The sequence below is a fragment of the Sciurus carolinensis genome, chromosome 8 (assembly GCF_902686445.1).
Source record: "Sciurus carolinensis chromosome 8, mSciCar1.2, whole genome shotgun sequence".
NCBI lineage: Eukaryota > Metazoa > Chordata > Mammalia > Rodentia > Sciuridae > Sciurus > Sciurus carolinensis.
Genome location: NC_062220.1, coordinates 72,358,575 through 72,377,919, shown reverse-complemented (window position 1 = coordinate 72,377,919; position 19,345 = coordinate 72,358,575). Strand labels below are relative to the sequence as shown.

Here is a 19,345-nt window from a genome sequence, read left to right as displayed (position 1 = left end):
ATGACTAGCTAGCCCATTTTAAAATAAATTAGGCCCAAATTGTGTGTTACCTCTCTTTAGTTTCTGAAAATATGTTTTTACTAAACTTAGATCAGGTTTTAATACCCAGAAGCTCAAAGACGTTAATATCATTGTTCCTGAGTCAGTTGTTCTGTGTCACCTTTCCTTTTAGGTTCAAACAAGTACTTCTTGTCCTCCAAGTTCTTATTCCTGGGCATCATAAACATTTTGTGTCATTTTGTAATATATAAGGTGCTAAAGTTCTTTGGGATTTCTAAAATAGGATCATCAGCTCTTATATATTAAAAAAAAGATCATGATATCACCTTTTAATCTTGAGGTAGCCATTTAAGAAGTGATACCATAAACCTTTAATAGCTTTCAAAATTCCTTGCACCACAAGTTACTTATTCACCTGGCAGGAATGGGGTCTATACTCTTGGCATAGTATTTCATGTCAGCAGTTCATTGATATTTCTTCTAGCATGAAAAAAACCTTGTTTTAACTTCAGTTCATCACGTTGACTCTGGCAGGCACTGCAGTTTTATATAAAAACATTGCTGTTCTTCTCTTGGCATCCTGTCCCTGTAACAGAAGTGAGGTTACAATGTTTACCCGTGAGAGCCCTTGGGTGCCATAGACACTAAGATTTTTATAAACCCAAAGCATTACACTTCACACCAACTGCTCTTTGGGGTGCTGTTACTGGGGGTGAGGGGAAGTCTTCAAGTGCAGTCTTAGTCTTTCTCTGGAAACCCTAGGGATGATAATCATACCCTAAAAGGGAAACCATAAGCTTTATATGCTTCATAGTTTGAACATTGTCAATGACACACACTTAAGAGCTTTCAGTCCAGACAGCACTTTACACTATGGGTCTCCTTTGGTTTGGTTGATTGGTTTATCCCTGTTCCAACCTGTGCAAGGTTGCATCTTCCAAGTGCTCTGAATTACTAGGTACAAAGTGGAGACAAATCCACAGGTGACTATATCTGGCATAAGAATGCTCCAGAAGGGTTTTGCTTCCATTTTTTCAAGTTCATTTTCTATTTAATTTTGAATAAAATACTTCCTCAACAGACTATATGCATAGAGATAATTTGCTGTGTTGATAATATATAATAATACACCTGGTCCTTTAAACAGGGGTCACCAAACTATAGCCTGTGGGCCTAACAGGGTTGAGTAGTTGTGACAGAGACCACATGGCCTGCAAAACCTAAAATATTTCTTCTCTGGATGCTTCTAGATTAAGTTTGTTGATCTTTATCTTAAAACATTAAAAAAAAAAAAAAGTCAAGCTTCTTTTCTCCAACTGAATTAAAATGGAGTTTTCCTTTACACAGAAAAAATATCCTCTTCTATTAATGGGTAGGGCTGAAAATGGAATAGAATACTTACACCTTCTCTGATGCCTTCCTAGATGATGGAAGCCTCTCTGTATGACAAAATTATGGACCAGCAGCGTCTAGAACCAGAGTTCTTCAGAGTTGGATTTTATGGGAAAAAATTTCCATTTTTCTTAAGAGTAAGTAATAAGCTGTTTAATTTGCTTTCATCCTACTCATACAGATTTTCCAATTAAGAAAACTAAAATATAAATGACTTTTATGACAGGTAATGACATCATGAGTTTTTAAATTTTTTTTTTTAGTTTACAGACACCATATTAAACCAGAATGTCTTGTTTTGAATACCTTCCCAAGAATCAACAATCTATCTCTAAATGTATTTTATGAGCAGTCTTCGGTAATTTAGTTTCTCTCCTGTGATATTCACAGGTTGATATTCACAGATTCCCAGTCTGCAATTTTCATACAGTTGGCATTAGAGAAAAACAGGCGGAGGTGGGGAGTGGAGCACCACAGGGGGCGGGGGGCTGCAGGCTGTGGAAGAACAGCAGTTTCACATCATGTGGAAACCTACCTCCAGAACCACATGGAAAGTGGCGGGGTCGGGGACATTGGGGGTTGAACCCAGGGGCACTTTCCCATTGGAATACATCTCCAGCGCTTTATTTAAATTGTCTAGGCTGACCTTGGACTTGTGATCTTCCTGCCTCAACCTGAGTAGCTGGGAGTACAGACAACTTTTTTTAATCCATACAACTTTTAATTTATTTTAAATATCTGAAGGGAAAACATGGACACTTAGGTTGAAGAAAATGTTATAATATACAACATATATTGTGTATTATGCATTAGATAATGTTAGTATTGCTATGTCCATCTCTTTATCAAACCAGTCATACAAAATAATTTAAAATATTTTTTATGAGGGATGGAGCCCATAAAAGCAAAGTGCCTAGGGTCCCCAAAACCATAATGATGCCCTGATCAAACTCTGAGTTTAGCTAGCAAGTACACAGTGAGGTACCCATATATCTATATATTATGGGCAATTATTATAAAGGTGTAGGGGCTTTAAAACTCAGAAGTAGTTGAGAAGCCATAATTATAAAAAGAGTTTAGCAAATTGGAAAATTCCATTGGCTAACGCAATAACTCTTGTGTAAAAGTCAGTTATAATAAATCAATCTCTATATCATCAGTCTTTTGAAAACAGCTTTTCTGGATATAATTGGAATTTACTTCAAAATCAAAGAGAATGGTTACCCTCTATTGGTTTCTAAAGGGCACTGCACTCTTCAGAATCCCAGAGCCTGACTTTTTCTTTCCTTTTTTTTTTCTGAGAACTCAGATTCTAGTGTTTTTTTCTATTTAAAAATAAACATCAACCTTAAATTTTTTTAATTATTTGATCAATTATTTGATAATTTTTTAAAACTCAATGAATACATTTATACAATCATATGATCTAAGTAGGTTTTTCTTCCCCTTATGCAAAGTGAGTTTTTGGCCAATATGACCCAGCAGATCTGCTCCTACGTATTTACTAAAGAAAACTGAAAACATGCTTTTTCACACAAAGACCAGTACCTGGGTGTTTGTGGCAGCAATATTCACAATAGCAAAAAAGTAGAACCAGCTCAAAGGGCTCTTATAAATAATAAACAAAATATATAGTAGACCCAACAACAAAAAAAAAATGAAGTACAGATTCATGCCTTGATGTGGGAGAAGTTGAAAGTATTCTGTTAAATGAAAGAAGCCAGTCACAAAAGGCCACATTGTATAATTCCATAATAGATAATCCCTAGACACAGAAAGTAGTTTTGGGGTTTCCAGGGCTGGGGGAAAATAGGGGACTAAAAGGACATGCTTGGGAATGGGCATGGGTTTCTTTTTGAGATGATGCAAAATATTCCGATATTAAATTGTTCTGATGGTTGCACAGTTCTATGAACGAACTAAAAAAAATCCTTGGAGTTGCATGTTTTGAAAGGATGAATTTTATATTAATAAAGTAATGACTTTTAAAACAGAAGATTGTTGAAGGAAAGTGCTTAATTTCTTTTTATTTCTTGAAAACCAAAATATTGGAGCCAAAGCTTTTCTTTCAAAATAGTTTCCTAACACCACTGAAGGCTATGAGCTTAGAGTAACTGCTCTGATTTTACAAGGTAAAATTATATGCAAGTGTTTGTAAAATATTTAAGTTTTGGAGTATTCGGATGTTTATTTTGGCAGTCCTTTAGGATGTGTTGTCTTCTATTTTATCGAGAATATTATCTTTTGAGTAAGATTGTTAAAATACAGCATCAGAAGTCAGAACTTTTATCTATATCTAAAGGTATAACTTGTATCTAGGAAGTTTTAGATGTAGGATTATTTAAGTTCCTAGTTTCTAGAAAGTTTGCCTTAACTTGTGTTTTTCAAAGGATCACCATTAATTTAGAGCTGTGGAAAATGAGGTAGAATCTCAGAACCTATCCCATCTGCAGCTGGTGGTTTCTGACTCTCACTGCAGCCTGGAGCTCTTCCTTTGGGCATTTTATATAATAATAGGAACCTCAGAGGCCTGGAAAGCCCTGAAAACCTGGGGCCTTAGCTCCCAGGCACAAACTGCTCTCTTCTTTTCTTCTTTAGGGCCTGAGCTCTCACTGGTCTTGATAGCTCCCAGGAGGTTTTCCTGAGCATATCAGGCCATGTCTGGAGTTTCCAGAGCTCAGCCCTTGAACTCAGACCTAAGTTTAAGTACTATACACATGGATAAAGTGCTAAAAGCCTTTGAATCTGTTCCCAAATTATAGAATGGAGTCAAGGTGGGTGACTCCCTCTCAAGGTTGTACAGATTAAATAAGCGTGGACTGTCTGGTCAATAACTATGCTCAAAGTTTTTAATTTCACAACCATGAAACTGTCAGAAAGGCTTCCCTCATATCTAATTAGTCCATTAAGGTACCTTTCAAACACCTGCCCATCTTTCCAGCTCTCTGGCTGACCTCAAGAATAATCTTCAGTATCCCCGCCTGAATGAGACAGAGTTCTGACCCACAGAAGACTTATTATATATTACAAAAAAAAAAAAGAAAAAAAAATCAAAAATATGTCCAACATTTAGCAGTGTCCTGAAACTCCTGAACCCTAGCTTCAGGCAGTTAAGAGGATTCTTGATTATAGGCATCTAAGCTGAGTTGATTATGGCAGGGAAGTTTCTCTGCCAGCCCTTTTGAAAGCTGGAATACATATGGATTCAGTCTTCCTTCCTCTGAAGGTTCTGTTCAGTGGAAGTGTTAAGGCTGACCTCAGAAGCCTTTCAGAAAGAATGCATTTTTAGTTGTATTTGTTTTCTTTTCCTCCAAAGTATGAATTTATGTGCATGAGTTTGACGTCTTAATTATAAGAATCATCTTTACCACATGTGTGCATTAACCTTTAGATGAACCACTATCGCTTCATTTTTGTACTTTGGTGTTCTGAGAATCAAACACATCTCTGCATTTCTTCCAAGTGAACCAGGAAAAGTGAGAAGTTCTATTGGGTCTCCTTAAGAGCAGTGGAGAGTGAAATGCATGATCTTTGCCTTGCATTTTTTAACATTATCTCTGTAATAAATGCAATCACCTATATTGTCCTAATTTTGTTTTTGGTTTTACTCCCTAGAATAAGGAGTTTGTGTGTCGAGGGCATGACTACGAGAGGCTAGAAGCCTTCCAACAGAGAATGCTGAACGAGTTTCCCCACGCCATCGCCATGCAGCATGCCAACCAGCCCGATGAGACCATCTTCCAGGCAGAAGCTCAGTGTATCCACACCTGTAAAGACTCCACTCCAGTCAGGTTGTTCTGGCTGCTAGCTGCAGAGCATTTGCACACTGGGTTCAGCCCCCGGGCCCTTCTAGATAGCCATGTTCTTACTCTTCCTCCTTCTCATTGTCTTAATTTTAACCTAGCTCCTTCTGAACAGAAATTGTTCTATTTAGTATCACAGTGTCAGATGAAAAGAAATCCTTTACAGATTCTATTAAAGTACTTTTTCCCTTTTAATTAAAACTCCTCTGTATCCCAACCTTGCTTTTAAAGCTCTTTTTCACTGATTTCCCTTAGAACAATTTTCCTCTGACTTATCTTGTGGAAACTACTTCAACTCAGGGTGCTAGCAATATGTTCAGGGGTGCAGGTACACATCATTACTCCTTTTTCCTTTAATACTTTTATTCTGGAATGAAGAAAGGGAGAAAAAGAGATATCTTCAGCATCTTTGGAGACCCTTAACTGTGACATCCTGGACACCTGTAGTAATTACCATGTAATTCACACACCCATCATCTAAACACAAGCAAGTCAGCTGAAATCACATAGATGTTACAGACTAAGGCAGTTCATCCCCTTACTCCTTCCTGAATTCCCCTGCCTCTGCCTGAAACCAATGAACTTAAAAAATATGTGAAACTCCAAGTGATAATTACGGATACCATCTTAAAGCAGAAGCCAAAATGCAAAAGAAGCTGTTTTTCTTTGAATTAAAAGAGAAAATAAACATATAAGTAAATATGGTAGCTCTTTAATGGAGTTTTTAAAATATCAATTACAACTAAATACTCTGCTCATCAAATACCCGGTTTAGGAGAATTGAAAAATACAGTTATGCTCACAGCATCACACATGTAAATCTAAGTCATTGTCAGTGTTCTGGTTTCTATCTTTGGTCATGGCTACATAAGGATTTACTTAATATTATAAATAAACAATAAGTTTAAAAGGACCATGTGCAGGCTAAAGAGTGCCTCAGCAGGCCTGTGATGCTCACTGTAACCCCATCTACTTGGGAGGCTGAGGCTGGATGCTTTCAAGTGAGCCAGCCTGCACAACTAGGTAAGACCCTGTCTCAAAATACAATTTTTTATAGGTTTACAGTTCTTTTTTATATAATTATTTTATTTATTTATTTTTATACAGTGCTAAGGATCAAACCCAGTGCCTCACACATGCTAGGCAAGCGCTCTGCCACTGAGCTACAGCCCCAGCCCTCAAAGTACAATTTTTAAAACAGAAGACTGGGGATATAGCTCACTTATAGAGCACTTGCTTAGCATGTACAAGTGGATCTGATCCCCAGTATACACACAAAAATAGTGTCTCATGTTCAAGGATTAGGAGTGTTCTAATTTTGAGTACCTAATATCCAAAGTATCCCCCCACCCCCCAACACACACATGTAGATAAGTAATACACAAATTCACAGGTCATGGAAATTTAAAACTAACCCTTCATTAGAATTATCTACCTAGAATGAGTTCAAGACCTATAATTTGAAATATGATTTGAAGTGTGTTCTTAACATCTTTTTGGCAATTTTTTTTGAATGACTTAAGCCAAAATGGAAACACAAGATTGTTACTCATACTCTTGTCCAGCTCAAACCAGACTTCTTTAAAGTTTGTAAGTTGGGTTCCCTCCTTGACTCTTTAATCTTAGATTTGCAGATATATGCTGTGACCCCCATTCCAGAGAGCCAGGAGGTCCTGCAGAGAGAGGGTGTTCCGGACAACATCAAAAGTTTCTATAAAGTGAATCATATCTGGAAATTCCGCTATGATAGACCATTTCACAAAGGCACGAAAGATAAGGAGAATGAATTCAAGGTACCATGCTGTCCTAATTCCATCTTTCTCCTCATACACTCTTCTAGACTGAGTTCCTTGGGGCAAGATTCTAGCTAAATACTCAGAGTAGTGACAAAGCCAGAAGGGGCTCTAGAATTCCCTTAATATGTGGTTCTTCAACTCTGGCATGTGTCAGAGCGATGGGGGTTGCTTCCTACTAAGAAGAATGTTAATTCCCAACCCAGGAATTTTGCCTTGGGGACTCTGGAAAGAGGTCCTGAAATCAATTTTCTTATGACAGTTCTAATGCCAGTGTCCCTAGACCTGTCTTTGAGAACTCATGATTAAACTCAGTCCTCTAATCTATTCATGTTGAACCCATTGAGGGAACCTTAGGATATCCTCAGATACAAGATTGAAAGGAGTGAAGAATGCCTCATGAACAGGGGACGCTGAGACAGAGTACAGGCGGGTAGACTGCTAGTACAGTGGGTAAATTCTGTGCCATCTTGTGTTGTTTTTCCTCATTAGAATGGTGTGTAATTAGGGTTTCTGAGAGAACCCAAAGTAAACGCATGTGTTGCGTTGTCTGCTCTCATTAGTTCCAATATGCCTTCCTAGTTCAGCATGCTTCCTTCCAGCTGAAAAGGGTAAGAGTTCTGCAACCCATGGGGAGAAGGGTCCAGATTGTTTGGCAGATAAATTATAATTTCCCCTTTCCTTGGAAACAAAGACACAGTGAGACCAGATAAATCCCCAGTTAGTCAGTTTTTACACTTGAAGAAAAAATTTAAAGTGAAGTTATTATTGGAGTTTCATTGACTTAGCATCTTTTATTACAGATATTTCTCTGTTTGAACTAGGAAGTATTCTCCTAACACTTTCAGTCAGAATTACCTAATGTTAGCCAAGCACAGTGGCATATACCTGTAATCCCAGCAACTTGAGAGGCTGAGGCAGGAAGTTCACAAGTTCAGAGTCAGTCTGGGCAACACAGTAAGACCTTGTCTCAAAATAAAATAAAAAGGTCTGGAGATGAAACAGGGAGAGCACTTGCCTAGTGTGTGCAAGGCACTGGGATCAATCCCCAGTACCACTTATGTACATACATACATACAGACCTACTTACCTATCTACCTAATGTTGACTCACCTGCCAGCCCTCCATAAGTCTTGATCCCCATTCCTCCCAGCAGTCACTCCAGGAATTATTCACCTTTAAGAAATAAGAAAGGAAAACTGTCATTGTTTTGCAGAGTTCCACTAAAACTGAATAAAGAGCAGTTCTTTGTGCAAGAAGGTTTGGTGGGTTAAGTAGCAAGGCAGGGAGACCACAGGAAAACACTACAGTGATATTACTGAGAAGATCCATGATCATTTTCTAGTCCTTTCTAGATACTTCTGTTTCTCTTCTTGTCCTCCAAAATCAGCCAGAGATCTAATCAGTTTATGAGGCAGTTCTCCTCGCAGTTGCTTCCAGTGATGGCAAGTCAGAGATAGATGATCTGGAACCAAACAGCTGACTTGCTCCAGGTCACGCGCTATTTACCTGTGGGCACAGCACTGGAACCTGCATCTTCTAACTCCCCCTCCAGCGCTTTCTCCATTGTACCACATTTCCTCATGACAACGCCTCTGGGGGGAGGATAGTAAATCTGGCTCCTCATTTTTATCCTTTTAGCCCTCAGAATTGGCTCTAAATTGTGCCCCCAAGCCTGTCTCCACCACAGCCCACTCACCCCCACCTCCCTCAGTTCCAGCAACACCCAGCTTCTCTCCTCCTCTGTCACAGTGCCCTTTCACAAGACACCCAGCGTCTGTGCGGGCTGCTTCCTCCTGCCTGCACAACTTCCCCCGCTCTCCTCCTGGCAAACTCCTACTCACTCTTCAAAATGCAGCTCGTGTCACCTCCCCTGAGGGCTGCCAGCCCCCTCCTCAGCATGGCATGAACACCTGCATTCCCCTCTGCATCTTGAATGTTCCTTCTCTTCCCTCCAAGATCGAATTTATCTGCTCACCTCCCTGTCACCACCAGAATGCTGTGAGATCTTGTCATAGTGACTCTGCCATGTTCATTTCAGTATTTCTTAACAGGCATAAAGAAATCCTTTTTGTTGTCGTCGTCATTGTTGTTGTTGATGAATAAATGGCACAATGTTAGGCATTTCATGAAGTTTCTTATCCTCTTGGTTTAAATAAGAAAAATGAGACATAGATAGAAACTAGGTTGACAAAAGAGAAACCTGTCACAAACAGGAGCTTGCTGTGGTTTCTTGTGTCCTGAGGGTGCTCGTCCTGGTCAGAGGGAGCCCAGGTCTAAAGCACAGGTCAGTCTAGATTACACCAGTTGGGGCTCAGATGTGGCACAGTGTATACAGCAGTGAGGAGGCTGCAGGTTCTAGGGGTGGGGTCAGCACAGCTCTGCAGATGATTAGAGCGCAGCTTCTCAGCAGGTCCATTGTCTCTTAAGGCTTAGTGTCTTCACCTTTAAAATGGAAAGATCAAGCTGCATGATCCCTAAAACTCTTTTTTTTTTTCTCTCTCTTTCTTGAAGATACCAGTATTCTAATCTTGCCCTGACTAGCTCCTTCAATTCCCTCTTTCAGGTAAAAATGGCTAAACCTTGAGGGACAAAGAGAGTTTAAATTCACATGTTAGAGAAATAGCAAAGAAGATAACATGATGGCCTATTTTTATATTTTGGAACTTGCCTTCTGAAGTAGGAGCTCATTGATTCTACGTAGAAAAAACTTTCAGACACACACAATGAATTTATTAGCCTAAGCTCCAGCAGTATCTTACTATGATAGTTTCTTGAGTGCTCAAGTGAAAATTAAAGAAAAGGTGACAAATAAGCAAAACCTGATCACATTAGTCATAGCTCAGTGCCGAGAAAGAAGGGCAACGGGGGACTTCATTTGTTTTGTGTTTTGTAGAGCCTCTGGGTGGAGAGAACATCATTATACTTGGTGCAGAGTTTGCCTGGCATTTCCCGCTGGTTTGAAGTGGAGAAGCGTGAAGTGGTAAGGACCTGAGCTTATTCTCAAGTACTTTCTCATCTCAGTTGCTCACCTGGAATCATGCAGGATATTAATTGCTTCTGTTTTTGACTCCAAGTCCCTGGATTCACTCATAGTAAGTTAGTGAATATTTATGATACTGACTGCTCTTACCAAGGCTGTGACGGTGAACATAAATATTGTCTTAGTCCATCCAGCCAGCCAAATTCCGGGAAAACAGCTTCTCACTCGGGCCCCTTGAATGAGAAGAATCAGAATTCAACTCTCCTAATTGCTCTAGATAGCCAAGTGACCTTTAGTGTGTAGCGCGTGGCAGGCCAACGTCAAGAAGGTGGCCTACCTTGTCTTATTGGATCATTATGATACAGCTATGTATTCTTATATCAGAGTATTCTTTTCCCAATTTTCACAATTTTTAACAAGAAGCTAGAAGCATTTGACCGAGGTTACGTAACAAAATATCAAAAACAGGACAGTCTCAAATGCAGATTTTTCTGATTCTAAATCTAGTTGTGTTAATCTCTTCTAGCCTTGGTTTCCTTATGGGCAACATGTAGCTAATGTAAAACCCCAGCACATATACGATACACATTAGTCCATAGTATTGCAATCTGCAGTAGAAGGGATGGTGGGATATTAGTAACTGAGCTATCCTGAATGGAGCACCAGATCAAGATCAGTGGATGCCACTGTAGAACCTGGTAAACACAGCACCAAGTTGATTGTCAAACACACCATCTGTTCTACTCCCCAGCAGTGGGGAACAGGGAGATAGCAGCTGGAGGCAGCCACACCCAGGGTGAGACCCAGCCTAAAAAAGTTGCTTTTAAGGCTAACAGCAACTTGAAGTCATCCACAGCCCTGACCCTCCCAGCATCCCTCCCAAACTTTTAGCATATCCATTATGACTGGATCTGGTCCTCTATCTGAAAAAAAATACGCCACTGTGAAAATATAATTTAACCCATACTTTTTTTAGGTAACAGGGCCACTTTACCAGTAAATAATAGCAGCTCCTGCCCAAATTCTCTTTCCAGAATGACTTGTCCTACCTTAAATCTCTCAACATTGAAACACAGCTTATTATGTTCAGTTAAGCTAAGGATTTAATGGGATTTTCATTTTGCAGTGCCAAAAAAAATTAATACAGCTCCCTAAACAAATTGAACTCAATTTAGCAGATTGCATCATTGCAGTTGTATTCTTGTGTAGTCTGAATCAAGGATCCCCAAAAGCTGGTGTGACCCTGTGCCCTCCATGGAAAATAGGAGACTACCAAACAGCGGCCAGAAAGTCTTATTATTATGCTTCCTACTGAATGGCATGGATCAACCCACAGAAGTGCTCTTAGTCATCCATGCTGCATTAATGATTCAGAAAGCCCTCGTAGATCCATCAAACTCAGATCATTAAGTTCAGTGAGGTCTCACCAGTGGTTCTAGCCCTTGAAACACACACACACACACACACACACACACACACACACACACACACACAGTATGCTGGTAATAATAAAAAGAGTATTACTAAACACAGCCTTTCAAACATCAACTGCCTACTTTATTAGAATATGTAATCTTATGTTCTGTCAGAACAAATCAAACTTGGCTACTTGTTCCCTGAGTACAGCCCACTCTTAAGAACCTTTGTGTTGTTCTCTTGTTCCTGCCGCCTAGAATGTTCCACCATCTATTAAAGTTACTGACTTACTGGTTTAATTCCTATTATGTAAGGTCTTCAAGAACAGGGATATGTTGAAGTAGGTACTCAATAAATATAGGCCAAAATGAATTGAAATTCCTTGTCTACAATGCCCAAATCTGAGAACCAAAGATGTTTATGTTAGTTTGACTTAAAAGTCATTTGTTTATACACCTAAACTCTTCTAATGTAAGGACACTTATTGACTTACTTTTGAGTGAATACTTATAAGCTTCACTGAAGAAATATTTATTCAGTAGAGTAAAGGAAACTGCCCAGATCCTGCTGGAGATTATGCATTACACTCTTATAAACCCTGTATTATCTTTCTAAAATCTGAAAGATCAAGGACCTGGGGCTATAACTTAGTGGTAGAGCACTTGCCTAATGTGTAAGGCCCTGGGTTTGGTACCCTGCACTGTCAAAAAGAGAAAATCTGAAAAACTGTAAATTCTGAAACATGTGGCACTAAAGGTTTCAGATGAAATTGTAGATCTTTATCTTCTAAATCACAGACCCGGATAGCTTGTAAGATTTTGTGAAAACACCCATGCCTTTGAACTCTTCATTTGAAGAGCACTTTTGTCATTTCCCCAGTTGGGGTCACTGCACAACCCAGCAAGTCATTATGATTCTACTTGGCTCTCCTTCAACAAATGGATCCTGAAGTGTATATGATTATCTTGTTTTTAACTCCCAACCGTATGCCATCTTGTGCCACCTTATGGTGCTGTTATGTATGCACACGAGGTCTGTATGGGCCTGTGTCCCCTATTCTCAGCTATTCTCAGTCTCTTAGATATGAGGTGTCCCCCAAAAGCTGTATGAGACAATGCAAGAATGTTCAGAGGTGAAATGATTGGTTATGAGAGCCTTAACCTAATCTGTGGATCCATCCACCGATAGGGATTAACTGGGCAGTAGTAGTAGGTAGGCAGGGTGTCACTAGAAGAAGTAGGTCACTGGAAATATGCATTTGGGTTTGTATTTTGTCCCTCTTGAGCAGAACCCTCTTTCTACTTCCTGGCTGTCATGTCCTGAGCTGCCTCCCTCTGCCACACCCTTCCACCATGATGTTCTGCCTCATCTTGGGCCCAGAGCTGTGGAGTCTGCTGACCACAGACTGAACTACTGAAACTGGGAGCCAAAATAAACTTGCTCCTTTAAGTTGTTCTTCTTGGGTCTTTTGAGCACAGCAGTGTTTCAGCTGACTAAAACACCAGCTGAACTGAAAGTGCCTTGACATCAGAGGATCTATGAATGATCTTTATTATCTCCCATGGTGCTTTGTATCAAATAAGCATCTAGAAAGGTAATAAAGGTAGTAATAATAGTCAGGGTCCCTGAATATTTAATCCTTCAGAAGAAAAGAGAACCATAAGATGGTTGGATTTTATTTTAAGGAGTGAATTGATTATTACAGTACTAATTAGAAGGAACCATTGCCAATTATCCAAACTACATTCCAACTAGTGAATGTGATTACTGCCTTTTCAGACCTTACTGATGAACAGTTAATTTGACTGCCACATCCTTTTCTATTGTACTGCATGACTTCTGGTAGTAGTATTGATAATTCAGAATATGGATAATCTACTTTCTTCATCTCCTCCTTCTACCTTCTTCCTCTTTCTCTTCTTCCTCTTCTTTCTTCTTCCTTTTCCTTCCTCTTCCTTCTTGAATGTCTCAAAAGTCTATATATATATACACATATATATACACAAATTTGTGGTCATTTGCTTCTCAGGTTGAAATGAGTCCACTGGAAAATGCAATTGAAGTGTTGGAAAATAAGAACCAGCAGCTGAAGACTCTGATTAGCCAGTGTCAAACAAGGCAGATGCAAAATATTAACCCCTTGACCATGTGCCTGAATGGAGTCATAGATGCTGCGGTTAATGGTGGGGTTTCCAGGTACCAAGAGGTGAGAACTAAGGATTGTTGTTTGAAAGTTTTCAGTTTTGATTTCTTAGGGTGTCATGAATCTTTTTGAAAACATGTACCCATTATCACCACACAGACAGACAGCTACAGTTGATGCAAATATAGTGTTTTGTGAAATAGCATAACTTACAGCCATTTGTGATGTTCACTTACTCCACTTCCCCAACATATGATGTTTTGAGGGTGTGTTTATATGAATAAAAGTAGTAAGGATGTCAGAATTGCTTAATAAATGTCTGTCTAAAATAATTTCTGTGAGCAAAGAGGTTCCTGGGTGTAGAAAAGTTTGATCTTAGAGAATCTTTTACATGGGCCTTTTCTCTGCCCTTTTAGTTTTAAACAGAAGGACATGGTAACATGAAAGCTGAGGCCACCATCTTGGTTATGCTGAATCTTGCAACAATTTATTTTAGGATAGAATGCCATATAGCTTATTGACATGGGTTTGCTTTTTGTTTATTTTACCAAAGGTACTTATTGTACAAGCTCTGATCTTCCTAACAATCCTTTCCTTATGTTCCCTTCTGACCAGCCACCCACACTAGGAATCACTCCCATCTGTCCCCAAGTGGTTTATAATCATGTCATTTCTCTTAAGATGCCAGGTCTTTCAAAACAACAACTGTGTTCTTTTACTTCTTTGGTAACTCTCCTGAAGTAGACTGTCCCTTCTCCTCCTAGGCATTCTTTGTCAAAGAATATATTTTAAGTCATCCTGAAGATGGGGAGAAAATTGCACGGTTAAGAGAGCTGATGCTGGAGCAGGTAAGTGAGGCAGATGCCAATCACCTTATCTCCATCTTGCCTGGCTACATGCTTACTTACCAGAGGCCCACCTACACTGTTCTCTGCATCAGTGGTCTACTAATGTGGCCATCAGGAGTTAGCAGGCACACTTGTACTATATCCCAACTAGCTATATTCTACTTTTTCTTCCAACTTTCATACAAAATCAAATTTAACAATGAATGAACTATGGCAGCCCATAATAGCAAGCACTTCATGTAGACTTTTTGAATGTTCTCTCCCTGAAGACTTTGTGTAGACTTAATGCTGACTTCTCACTCAAAATTTTGTGCTTAACTAAGTTCAGGCTACCACAAAGTAAATGAATGAGTGCATGAATGAATGAGATTATTACATTTTCTCATTATAAATTAGAAAGTGGGCAATCAATAGAATTCACTTTACAAGAAGTATTGTGTTTTATAGGCTATGCCTATAGAATATATGGAATGGTCAAGATAAGATATAATTCGTCATTTTTTACTTCAGAGAAACATTGTTTATTTTTACTTATTTGGTATACCATCAACTAAAAGAACTGGAGTAACTAATCTGTTGCCCGCTGTGCCATATTATAGCTCTTGGCCTGAAAATGATTCAAATACCTCAGAGATAGGAATGACATGATTAGAAACCTAACTGAAATGGGAAATAAAGGCATTTTATTACCATGAAAAGTGAAGCATGTATGATAAAATGGGAAAAAGCATCTCTTCCACTTGATAACACCAAATTGATAAATAAAGCATGTTCTTTTAGATTAGAAAGTGATGAGGTTGTGTCTGATTTTAGTCCATATTTTATGCTTAGTGGACTAAGTCCACAAAACTGGCCATGGATGAAAGCACTTGTACAGCTTCTCGAAAAAAGAAAGGAATTGCTTGACATTGACCTGCAGGGAAACAGAATAAATCAAGTTCCCAGTGTGACCATGGTTGGGATGTAGATATTAGAATTAAGTAGGTTAGATCATCTGATACCTAGGAGTATGGGATGGCTTTAACCTGGGTTGATTTTTTAAAAATCTGTATTTTACCTGAGTGTGATCTCATGTGTAAATGCTTTGCTTCAGCTGTATTCACCCTGACTGAATTTGTTTCCCCAGAGTTAAAATGGTAGCTCAGAGCCAAGAAGCTTCTCAGGAAAAATAATCAGGGAGCATTTATTTTAACCACGTCATGCCTGATTATGTACCAGGACCTTTGGGGAAGACTGTAGCCTAGGAAACAAGATCTCTTGTATAGACAAGAGGTACAAATGATTTTGTCCTACCATGTTTGTGGGACCATTGAGTGGGACCATCATTCTTCCCAGGTAGCTCAGATAAGCTATCTGTTGCCATGGAGAGGCACTGCCCTGTGCATGACTCTGGACAGACACATCCAGCTATCAAGTCCTTTAGAGATTGCCTCAGCTGCAGAGAACCACCTGGCCCATATCCCTACCTTCCCAATGGTGCACTTCTAAGATTATGGGGAAAGTATAAGGCCAATTGGGTCAACATGGGATACCTCTGACAGCCCAGTAAAGCTCCACAGGGCTTGGGCAGAGGCTGGCCCACTTGCCAGCAGCCTAATTTCTTTTTCTGACAAGTTCTGCTTCTGCTCCACCCTCAGGCAGTGACCTCCAGGTTCTCCTCCTAATCTCCCCACCTTTATCCCTCAGACATATACTCCACTCTAGCTCTTCCTTTCAAAGGTGTTCTTCATATTTATTTCAGGGTATTTTTCCCCTTTTACAAATGTGTTGGCTGGAGTGGGCATCCAGAGTAGGCATTGTCATTCATTGTTGCTTAGAGAAGATGCTAGATCCTCTTACTCATTAGGGTCAGTCCTGTTTGGCCTTGAACTTCCAACCTAGAATCTTCAGGAACTGCAAAGATACAAAACCTTGTTGTATAGTGTCATTTGTTTGCCTCCCAGACTAAGGAGTTGACTTTAGCCTGGGGGGCATTTTTAAATTTTCAAGATATCTGGTACTCAAATCAAAGGAATTATACACTATTCCCTTTTCTAGTTGAACAAAGGTGAGTTACATGTTTATGTCCATTTCCTTTTGGGTCCTCACAACAGGAAAACTTTAAGAAAGACCTGTTCCTTTGTTGCATTGTAATAAGCAAACGAGAATAGTATCTTAAAATAAAAATAAGAAGCCCCAGGTGTGGTGGCTCCTGCCTGTAAACCCAGTGGCTTGGGAGGCTGAGGTAGAAGGATCACAGGTTTATAGTCAGCCTCAGCAGTTTAGTGAGACTCTAAGTAACCTAGAAAGACCCTGTCTCAAAATAAAAATGAAAAGGCTGGGGATGTGACTCAGTGGTTAAACACCCTTGGGTTCAATACCTGGTACAAAAAAAAAAAAAAAGAAACAGCAGCAGCATATCAACAGTTGCAGAATTTCTGCTCGACATTTCCCTCCTGATAGAGTTTGAAAATGTGGGAGGGATTTGAGTGTGGTTACAGAAGAACCTAATAGAAGAAAGGAAGATAACAGGAGAGACTGCGATCCAAAGAGATTTCAGTAAGAGACCTGCTTGACTCTCCTAACTAGGGAACAGCTCTTGCCCCATGCTGGGAAGGGCAGGAAAAGGCCAAAATGACACATAACTGTCAGGAGATTTGTAATTAAAGATCTAAAATACTCAGAAAGAAGCTTAGGGAAAAAAATCAAGTCTTTGGAATCAGACAGACCAAAGTTCAAATTCCCATTTGTCTTTTACTACATGTAAGACTTTTCTGATCCTGTTTTCTCCTTTGTAAAGTGACAATCATTCCTGTCTTATGGGATCCAGACGATTAGCAATAATGCATGCAAATAGCGCTTGGTCCATAGCATTTACTGTGAGAGATGGTCATTGATGTGTGTTTTTTTTCCTTATCCTATTATCAAGGCTCAGATTCTGGAATTTGGTTTGGCCGTGCATGAGAAGTTTGTACCCCAAGATATGAGACCCCTTCACAAAAAACTGGTTGATCAGTTCTTTGTGATGAAGTCAAGTTTAGGGATACAGGTACGTGACCACTGTCATAGGCTTTTTTTTTTTTTTTTTTTTTTTTTTTTTTTTTTTTGGGAGAGACAATGAAGTATCCAATAGTGACATCTTTGGTTTTTCTGCCAAACTGCAGCACTTACCAGGGAGCCTTTAAATATTTAAATTGCATTGTCTGCTCTTTGCCATGCTTACCTATCATGTAAACAACAGTGAAAGTGAGGGAAGCCTTAGTAATGCTGGAACTTACCTTAATAGGTTCCTATATAACGATTTTATAGCTTTAGGATGTATCTAGTATATTAAAATATCTCATAAGTTAGTTTGCCCATATCGTTACCATAATGAAATATTTCCTTTACCACATCTTTAGGAGTTCTCTGCTTGTATCCAGGCTAGTCCTGTTCATTTTCCTAATGGAAGTCCTCGGGTGTGTAGGAACTCAGCACCAGCTTCCATGAGCCCAGATGGTACCAGGGTAATTCCTAGGCGCAGGTAAGTCATATTTTGAATTACCTTACAATTTGGCATCCCCACAAGATGATCTGGAATGATTCTCCCTTTCTCCATGGCATAATTTGTCAAATACGCTTTTTCTTAATGAAATAATTAACCCGCAAGGCAGCTGCAGACATCTGCCACTGGTAAGACAGCAACAGCATGAGAAATAAATAAACTCAAACATTTTTGATTATATTGAGGCAAACAGGAGACAACAAAATGGGTTGTCTATTTTTCCCCCCTTTTGATTTTATACCTTGCCAGCATGTGATAAAGTGCAATTTGGAGACCAAGTTAACAACCATTTTTTTTTTTCCCTGAAACAGCCCATTAAGTTACCCAGCTGTCAACCGGTATTCTTCCTCCTCACTGTCCTCACAAGCTTCTGCTGAAGTAAGCAATATTACAGGGCAATCAGAAAGCTCTGATGAAGTCTTTAACATGCAGGTACTTTATTAGCTTTTTGTCTGGTCGTGTTTATTCCTTTTCTGTCTCAATCGTGAGAGTGTCTGTTCATTCTGCTGTGCTCATGAACAGACCTTCAAGCAAGAATTTGACTTAAGTACAAACCTTTAAACACCCTTATTGCTTTATTGGTCTTTGGAGCCTGCAAAGACATTTCTCTTCAAACTGCCATCGCTTTAAGAAGACATGAGCAACAATGGAAAAGCCCTAGCAAGTCACACAGGGTTAGCTTTGAGACCTACCACTGGTTTGCGTCCCCAGTCCTAAAGTCGTGGAGCTGCCCCTCAGCACTTCCAAGTGGCTCTTTAAGAAAGACATGGTTTCAGGATCAGAAATTTTCAATAATAAAATTTTTATAAGAGAAAAAATATAGTTTTTAGGTATTTTAGACTCAATGTAGGTCTTGCAATAAAACATTTTATTTAGAGACCACTAATATTGCATTTAGGATAGTTCAGTAGGACTGAGCTGAATTGTGCCCCCCACCATCTTTGGAAAAGGAGTACAACATGTAGTTCCAAATTCATGCTTTGAACACATTTTTGAAGACAATGAGAAGGCAGTTCCTGCACCTTTTAGAGACCTTCACCCAGGTATGTGCCCTGGACTGGGAGTCACTCTGCTGACGCTGTGGGCACAGTATATGCTACTGACAGGTATGGAGTCACAGACGGTAGCAGAAATTAATGCACAAGCATTCCTTTGGTGGCAGTGAAAAAATCTCAGAATCTTTATTAATTCAGACAGGACTTCTTATTTTTAAACGGTCTTTTGATGTTTAATTTTTTATTTTTGTGAATTTGAAAAAAAAAAAATGTTGATGGCTTTGTTTCAAATGTGTCCATAATATTTGAAGCCTCTAAATGGTATATAACGGCTCCCCATGTATTTCCAGCCAAGTCCATCTACCTCAAGCCTGAGTTCTACTCACTCTGCTTCACCTAATGTGACAAGTTCTGCTCCATCAAGTGCCAGAGGTCAGTGCCAGAGTGTT

General features: G+C 39.4%; 1 protein-coding gene across 1 annotated transcript in view; it reads left to right on the top strand.

Moving 5' to 3' along the window:
* Positions 1 to 19,345, top strand: part of Dock4 (dedicator of cytokinesis 4) — a 445,877-nt gene that overhangs the window by 413,191 nt on the left and 13,341 nt on the right. Inside the window, 10 exon segments of the mRNA XM_047560480.1 lie at positions 1,425 to 1,529; positions 5,008 to 5,149; positions 6,822 to 6,988; positions 9,885 to 9,971; positions 13,417 to 13,593; positions 14,295 to 14,378; positions 17,287 to 17,406; positions 17,759 to 17,880; positions 18,213 to 18,333; positions 19,247 to 19,328. Of these exon segments, the coding sequence (XP_047416436.1) occupies positions 1,425 to 1,529; positions 5,008 to 5,149; positions 6,822 to 6,988; positions 9,885 to 9,971; positions 13,417 to 13,593; positions 14,295 to 14,378; positions 17,287 to 17,406; positions 17,759 to 17,880; positions 18,213 to 18,333; positions 19,247 to 19,328 (1,207 nt within the window).